Genomic DNA, 9,332 nt, shown 5'->3' with positions numbered 1-9,332 from the left:
TCCCCCCCACTCCCCTCCAAAACAAACTAGTTTAACAATATTACAACTTCTAATTGTTCACTCATCTGTTTACCTGGTTTTAGGGATGACTTAATGGCCGCAATGAGTGATGCCGTCTGCCTTACAAACACTGCTTAGTAAATGCATGCCAATCTTCACTGTTTATTAAACAAGAGGAGCTGGCTGCTTACACACATGCAGAAAAAGACAACACAAAAAAAATCTTTTAAAAATATTTACTAAGGAACACTGCAAAAATACATCCAATTTCATGTGTTTTCAAATATTCCTGTTATCCCATTTATAAAAATACAAAAGCGTAAGGCAGTCATTTAAAAAAAAAAAAAAACATTTTTATACATTTCTACAAAGTCCATAAAATTCTCTGCAAAAATAGTTTTCACTTCAGCATATCTATAAAATATAAACTGTACATTTGAAGAAAAAAAAAAAATGTCAATGAATGTATTTTTCTGTACCTTTTATGTTGAAAACAATACCTTTGTTTACACGCATAGAATTCACCTCTATATTTTAAATAAATTATTCATGGAATACAATTTATATATAAAAAATATGTACAGATATAGAGCCGCAACTTATTATAATTTAAATACACTATTTATAAGTCCTAGCTAAGTAGATCACATTGACACTTCCAGTACCAGTATTAAAAGCTCTCTGAATAGGTTATTTACACTTAAGACATATAAAAGTGTCTTAGGGCTCATGCACACGGTGCAAAAAACAAAACAAAACGCAGCTTTCTGAGGCACTTTTTTTTAGGCTTCTGAATGCAGCTCTGCTACAGCCAATGTGTCCATGCACATCTGTATGCTAGAGCAGCATTCAGGGCTATATAGAATTTGTTTTTTTTACACTTCAGGATGCAGCCCTAGTACAGCCAATGTGTCCATGTGCATTATGTTGTTTAGATACAGTATGTGTCCTGTAGAAGCATTCAGAGGTGTAAAAAAAAAAATGGAAGAGCGTATCACCTAAACAGGTACATGTATAAATTAATTTTAGTGTCTAGAATAAAAGATTATTAAGGATGCCTATTCTAGACACTAAAGCATGTGCACTTTTAAACGCTCTGTCTGCATAAGTATCTTATAAGCCATTACATGCGTTTTGTTTTTGTTTGTTTTTTCCACTGGATCCTTCTGCCAGCCTCTGGCAACAAGATCCAGCGTTTGAAGAGTATTTAATGATGCCCGTGTGCATGGGCCCCTCTGGTGGCAGTGCAGAGCTTTTGTGGCAGGTTGCATTGCTTAACTGTAGAACAGCAATTGTAGGGGTGTCGTGTAAATTCACCCCATGCCCACAATCTATAGGGCAAGAGCAGCATATATGCTGTAGTTACATAGTACATACCTTTATAGCCATTAATTTACTGTGTCATACTGATTCTGGTTTAAACACAAATATCTAGACTGCTTGCAAGTTTGGCACATGCAAACCTTTTTGAATGATTTACCCTATCGTGTGCTTATTATTATTAATATTCAGCTCTAGTAAGGCAGTTAGTTTGGTGGCACCTGATATCAACCTGTCACCATAATGTAATAAAATATAAAAGCAGCTTTTTCCTTTAAGTAGATCTAAAGCCCCATTTTGGTGAAGAGCCTCTCCTATCTAAGGCAGGAGATATTTGTTAAGGATTCCACCACCTTCAGCCAACTTGCTGGTAGATGATGAGTACTGGAGTTGACAAACAAATGGAATGGTGGAGTTGCATAGTTTGCCCTAAAGGGACCAGTGCTGCATAGTATGCATCAATGCCAAGAATTCCTATAAACCTGGAACTCCCTGTCTGTTCTGTATATAGGTTACCTGTTAATACAAGCAGGGACAGCTGATGTTTAGAAGGTTTAATACTAAGGGTGGGGAAAAGGGTGACAGGATCTTCAGCACTGGAAAAGGGGGTATTGTATGTCAGTACTATAGGGGAAGTAAAGTAATTCTAACGACCCCCATAAACCGCCTCACATTTTATATTCTAAGGCACAGCTGAGACGTAGACGAAGACAGGTGGTGATACTCGGGTCAACAAGGCAAGAGCATCACCAGTTGTGCAGAACAGTATGCAAGAACCCCCTATCATTGGCTATACCCACTGACAAGAACCCCCTACCATTGGCTATACCCACTGGCAAGAACCCCCTAACATTGGCTATACCCACTGACAACAACCCCCTATCATTGGTTATACCCACTGACAATCAAGTAAGATATAACATTTTCTATAAACATTGTTAAAGTGTATAGATAGCCCAAACTTTTGTTTTGATTGAGCAGGGAATGAAAAGAACCCCCATCAACGTATTCCTGTCTATGTGCCTGTTTGGTAGGTTCACCCTCTCTACTTGTCTGCTGATGACTACTGTCACCAAGAGAATTGTGAAATCCAAACAGTTGAAATAAGGGTAGAGGTGGCCATATTCCTTGCAATCCAACCAAACAATATTCTTCTGGATCCACCAACAATTATGTAGTACAAGAGCCTTTCCAAATACACATTGGGTTTGATTTATTAAAACTGGAAAGTAGAGTGCAAAATCTAGGGCAGCTCTGCATGGTAGCCAATTGGCTTCTAACTTCAGCTTCTATTAAGCTTTGACAATAAAACTGGAAGCTGATTGGTTTCTATGCACAGCTGCACCAGATTTTTCACTCTCCAGTTTTAGTAAATCAACCCCATTAAGTGGCTTATTGTCCATAGTTTGACAGATCTAAAAGATATTGAACAGAAATTGCCCATCCAGATGTCAAGATGTGTGGCCACCCCAAAGCTTATCAAACTTGTTACAATCTGACTGTACAATTTCCTTTAGCTGTACCAACTATGTAGTGCAAGGGCCTGTCCTATTGGCTACATTTGGTAGGTCTTTATATTATAGTTTTGGTAAATCTAAAATTGATGATACAAAGATTGTAGAGGCAGACTGTAACATGTATGGTGACTCTGCCTTTTAATGGGGACACCTGTTCCAGTGACAACTAAGAGGAGAGTTCCCCTACTTCTTTTTAGGTCTCTGGGACAGATGGTAAAGGGAACTCTCCCCAATGTGACACACACAGGATAAAATATATTTCCAGGGATTTTCACCTTTCCAGAGTCCTTCCTGGGTATATTCTAAAGCGGACCATACACTACACAGTCCCCTTTAGCTTTACCAAAACTGAAAAATAAAAGGACCTATCTATGCAATCTATTCAGCTTGTATTCAGACAGGCAAGCCTTTGCACTACACAGTTGTTGGTAGGTGATTATACAATCTGACTGCATACAGTGCTGCCAGCCTAAGGGTCACCAAACACATTGCAATCTGACTGTACAAATTTGAAACAATTTCAGATTTACCAAAACGATGTAGTAGAAGGACCTATCTTAAAAATTTTGTCTTCAAGGCCCTTGTACTACATAGTTGTTGGTAGATCTAAAGCAGATCGTATGATTAGATTACTTAGTGTGACAGCCCAGAGGTCACCAAACACATTGCAATCTGATTGTATGATCAATTTTAGATTTACCAAATCTATGTAGTTAGTAGGAGGACATATCTGAATCTGTTCGCCATCAGACAGGCAGGACATTGCACTACACAGCTAGGGTTGATTTACTAAAACTGTAGAGTGAAAACTCTAATGCAGCTCTGCATAGAAACCAATCAGCTTCCAGTTTTATTTTCACAAAGCTCATATGAAGAAGCTTAGGTTAGAAGCTGATTGACTACCATGCCATAGCTGCACCAGATTTTGCACTCAAATCAACCTCAGTTGTTTGGTAGATCTAAGGAGATTGTATGATTAGGTGACCTAGTGTATGACAGCACAAGGGTCACCAAACACATTGCAATCTGACTGTACAATCAATTTTAGATTTACCACAACTATACAGTAGGACCTACCTATTTGGTTTGACAGGAAGACCCTTGCACTACATAGTCGCTGGCAGATCTAAAGAAGATTGTACGATCAGATAACTTAGTGTATGACAACCCAAGGGTCACCAAACACATTGCAATCTGACTGTACAAGCAATTTTAGATTTACAACTATGTAGTAGGATCAATTTGGTTTGTAGACAAGCAAGCTCTTGAACTACATAATTGTTGGCAGATGTAAAGATTATACGATCAGATGACTTAGCCTATGACAACCCAAGGGTCACCAAACACATTGCAATCAGTACAGTCTGTACAACCAAGTTTAGAATTACCACAACTACATAGTAGGACCTATCTATTCAGTTTCATAGGCACTACATAACTGTTGGCAGATATAAAAGAGATTATTCAATCAGATGACTTAGTGTATGACAACCCAAGGGTCAGCCAAACACTGTGATCTGACTATACAATCAATTTTAGATTTACCACAACTATGTAGTAGATCCAATCTATTTGGTTGTACTCAGACAAGAAGACCCTTGTACTACATAATTGTTGGTAGAGCTAAAGGAGATTATATGAGCTGATGACTTAAAAGCGTATGACAACCCAAGGGTCACCAAACACAATGCAACTTGACTGTATAATTAATTATAGATTTACAACAACTATGTAGAAGGACCTATCTATTCGGGTTGACAGACAGATCCTTGCACTACATAGTAAAGGAGATTGTACAATCCATTTTAGATTTACCATAACTATGTAGTAGGACCTATCTATTTGGGTTGACAGGCAGACCCTTGCACTACATAGTTGTGGTCAGATGTAAAGGAGATTGTACAATCCATTTTAGATTTACCATAACTATGTAGTAGGACCTATCTATTCGGGTTGACAGGCAGACCCTTGCACTACATAGTCGTTGTCAGATGTAAAGGAGATTTACAATCAGACTGCATAGTGTATGCTCAGCCTTAATGGGTGCGCGTCCTTGCTTCCTATAGCGACCAGATAATTTTTTTCTTTCCTTCAGTTCCAAACGTGACAGCTGAAAGTCTCATGCTATGTCCAGCAGCTGCCCCTGTATGGGGTTGGCAGTAGATGCATTGGCCCATCAGGTGTCCATGTCACCCCAGTAGAAGTAGCACCAGTGCCATGGAAGTCCCCAAGACGAGCACAGAAGCGTAGGACGTGGGCGATCCATGATTGTTGTCAAGGGTGACAACACGGCGCGTCTCCTCCTCGTGGGACCCTTCCCTGTCCGGGCCTTCTTCATCGTACTCATCATCGTATTCGTAGTCCGAGTTGCCACTGCTGCCTGGCCCCCCATTGCCCAGCTCTGCCCCAAAGCACAGGCGAGCCATGTTCTCCTTGATGGACTCACAGATAGGTCTCTCCAGGCCATCGCACACACAGTCATTGAGCAGCAGAGCCTTAGGCACCTGCATCATGTCCTCGATCACCCCCCGGCACTCGTCCGTACATCGCACCCCATTGAAGAGCCGTCCACACTTGCTCAGGTAGCGGCTCAGAGAGGTGTGGCAGCGGCGGTCCCCCTCGCACAGTTTGCGGGCTTCCATGCAGCCCATGATGGCCCCGCCTCCAGCCGCCGTGGCCCCGCCCCCGACTCTTCCTCCGCTGGTCCAGGGCATGCACGGCTCGATGGCCCGCTTGGCGGCTTTGCAGAGCTCGTCTGCGGCGCAGTCACAGTCCTCCAGGGCCGGCCCCCCCTTCGTGTGGTTGAGTTGGATGAGGGCGGAGATGCAGTGACTGGGACAGCGGTGACGGCTGGATTCTACCGGGCGGGCTAGGACAGAAGAACAAGCCTCGGTGTATTGGTTGTAGGCATAGCTACACTCGGACTCCCGCTGGCACTGCATGATGGCCTGCCAACATATGAGGCGCCGGCTTACAGCCACCCCCAATACCGAGCCCAGCAACAACAGCAACGTGCACCGGGCCGCCATCCCCGCCCGACTAAGAGGAGCTACACCGCATCACAATGCATGTCCTCATCCTTCACCTCGGCGCCGTCTTCTCCCTCACGCCGTGCTCTCCTCAGCTCTCCTCAGCCCTCATCACAGCCCGACAAGCGATGTGCAGCTCCTCTCTACTCCGGGCAAACGGGGCTCGCCGCTTTTCTCCTCATCTCCTCGCCCCTGGCCCAGCCCCTTTCCCGGATCCCCGGCCTGCCATTGGTCCACACTCTTGTTGTTGAAACTTTTGTGTGTGTGGAGGAGATCCTTAGGAGGGGGATGGTGATGGATGGATGGAGAGTACTGGAGAGAGGAGGGGGAGAAAATGCTTTAAGATGACACAAAGCCCACCCCTATCCCCACATACTTCTCATCACACTATAATGTGCTAGACGTCACACTACAGGCATACCCCACTCTTCAGGACAATGGGGTTTATTTACTAAAGATGGAAAGTGCAAAATCAGGATCACTTATGTATAGAAACCAATCAGCTTCTAACCCCAGATTGTTCAATTACACTTTGGTAATAAAACCTGGAAGCTCATTGGTTTCTATGCAGAAGTGATCCTGATTTTACACTTTCCAGCTTTAGTAAATAAACCCCATTGTGTACTTAAAAGTGGGGTATGCCTGTATAATGTGCTATACATCACACTATAATGTGCTATACATCACGCTATAATGTGCTATACATCACACTATAATGTACAATACATCACACTATAATGTGCTATACATCACACTATAATGTACAATACATCACACTATAATGTGCTATACATCACACTATAATGTACAATACATCACACTATAATGTACAATACATCACGCTATAATGTACAATACATCACGCTATAATGTACAATACATCACGCTATAATGTACTATACATCACGCTATAATGTGCTATACATCACGCTATAATGTGCTATACATCACGCTATAATGTGCTATACATCACACTATAATGTGCTATACATCACACTATAATGTACAATACATCACACTATAATGTGCTATACATCACACTATAATGTACAATACATCACACTATAATGTACAATACATCACGCTATAATGTACAATACATCACGCTATAATGTACTATACATCAAGCTATAATGTACTATACATCAAGCTATAAGCTCTAACGAGCAGGGCCCTCTGATTACCCTTGTCTTGAATTGTATTGTATTGTACTGTCTACCCCAATGTTGTAAAGCGCTGCGTAAACTGTCGGCGCTATATAAATCCTGTATAATAATAATAATAATAATAATGTGCTATACATCACATTATAATGTACAATACATCATGCTATAATGTACAATACATCACACTATAATGTGCTATACATCATGCTATAATGTGCTATACATCACACTATACATCACACTATAATGTACTATACATCACACTATAATGCACTATACATCACACTATAATGTGCTATATATCACACTATAATGTACTACACATTACACTATAATGTTCAATACATCACACTATAGTCCGCAAGACCCGCTGATTATCTCCCTCTGTGTCCAGTCACAGTGGGAGTGGGTCACCCGCAATCCAGACCTAAGATCCACAAAAACATGAGCAAAAAGTAGATAAAAGCGACTTACGTGAAATGCCACCAAACCGCAAATGGAGGAATGGTGGCTGGACCTTGAGTATAATTAGAGATGGGCTCGGGCGTGTTCGGGATCCCACCTGCCCGTTTCTGGTGGGATCCCGAACACGCCCGAGCCCATTCCTAAGTATAATGCAGCTGATACAAGTAGTCCTAAAAGTGCATAAGAAACTTGGGCAAATGTAACTTACATAAGGTGCTGCCACACTAAACTCAGAATGGCGGCTGGACCTCAAGCATGTGAATCAATCTCTATGGCTGCTTTGCACCACGCGCATCATCAAGAGGCTGAATTTTCATGCTGTAGACCAGGGTGCCCAGGCACCATGGGGCGCCTTGTCAAAGTGTCTAAAAACTGCCCAAAAATTGTACACAAGCTGACGTGGAGATAAAGCCTGTCTTTTAGTTACACAAAGCCACAGGTTTTTCTCTGTACACCATTACAACCTTCTAACAACAAATGGCATCATCAGTTGATAAGGAAGATGTCAGTTGCCTGCATATCATCCTTGTTTGACCCTCCCTTGCCTCTCTCTTTCGATTGGGGTCTCATTATCTAAGTGATGGGGAAAAAAAGGGAGGGAGAAGAGAAACATTGGAATACTAGTCAGTACCAATTTGCAAATTGTATTTGCTTTGAAAGAATAAATCACCTTTAATATTGGGTGTCCTACGTGTATTGATGTTGCTGCATTATTTAAATCTATCAGAATAGTTTTTACAATTTAGAATGTTTAGAAATTAGGATATTATGAGGCACTCAGGACTTTTATGGCACCACTGAACTCACATCTCTAGATACTTGTTAAAATCATATCATTTATTGCACCAATCTTTAAAAAGTTTTTAAACATACATTTTTCTAAAAAAAAAACACTAGACAATGCATGGAAATATTAAAACACCAAAAACGATATTTCCTCTTCAGAGGCTGGATATTTTAACATAGTATCCTTCAAACATGAGGGATCTACATTGTATGATACTCCAGTCTTTCACTCAACATGTTTCGCAAGATAACCGCTACTTCAGGAGTTTAATCAGGAGTATTAATCTGTTGAAAAATAAACATGATAATACACAAAAATAGTGCAAATATCTATGTGTACATGTCTAAATTTTAGAACGGGGTGCCTAAAGACTGTCCATAATTTTGGAGGTGCCTCAAGATTGTCCATAATTTTAAAGGGGGCCTTGACTCAAAAAAGGCTGAAAAACACTGCTGTAGACTTGCAGAGCTCTTGCTGTAGACCAGGTGTCTCCAAACTGAGGCCAGAGGACCGAATGTAGCCCTTTGCCTGGCCCTTGAGATACTATTCCTTCTATTGACAGCAATATTGATGCACCATTCCTCCCACTGACACCAACAATGGGACACTATTCTTTCCACTGATGACACCAACAATAGGGCATAATTCCTCCCACTGAAACCAATGATGGTGCACTGTTCCTGTCACTAATACCAAAGATGGGGCACTACTTCTCCTACTGATCACATTTTCTAAATCCCACTGACCACCAACCCTGAGACATTTTGTACTCCCATTGATGCTGGGTCATTTTCCATGTTCACTTGCCACAGTCTGGCACCCCCAGAAAACTGAAAAGCAGTAAACTGCCCCTTTGTTTAGGATGTCTTGGGACCCCTACTGTCACCACTGCAACTTTGCTCTTGCTAGAGACTTACCATGCAAATTTGCTACAAATTGGAAATGTGTCAACTAGAACTTCAAGTGTTCTGCATGTGTACAACTTGCCAGTTAAAATGTGTAGCAAGCTGATAAAACTTACAATTCAGCACTGTCAAGTCAAGTTATC

The 9,332-nt window shown here is 41.4% G+C and overlaps 1 protein-coding gene across 1 annotated transcript; it reads right to left on the bottom strand.

Moving 5' to 3' along the window:
- Positions 1-222: 222 nt before the first annotated feature.
- GAS1 (growth arrest specific 1) lies at positions 223-6,037 on the bottom strand. Its single transcript, XM_077474827.1, has one exon. It carries the CDS (start codon positions 5,864-5,866, stop codon positions 5,027-5,029), a length of 840 nt encoding a protein of 279 aa, XP_077330953.1. The 5' UTR covers positions 5,867-6,037; the 3' UTR covers positions 223-5,026.
- Positions 6,038-9,332: the final 3,295 nt, after the last annotated feature.

Source organism: Lithobates pipiens, unplaced genomic scaffold (genome assembly GCF_037356315.1).
Source record: "Lithobates pipiens isolate NorthernLeopardFrog02 unplaced genomic scaffold, aLitPip1_a1.2 Scaffold_13, whole genome shotgun sequence".
Taxonomy (NCBI): Eukaryota; Metazoa; Chordata; class Amphibia; order Anura; family Ranidae; genus Lithobates; species Lithobates pipiens.
This window is presented reverse-complemented; position numbering and strand designations above follow the sequence as displayed.

What these genes read in the sequence shown, in the direction of transcription:
- GAS1 (XM_077474827.1), bottom strand. Translation starts at nt 5,866, where the DNA reads ATGGCGGCCCGGTGCACGTTGCTGTTGTTGCTGGGCTCGGTATTGGGG.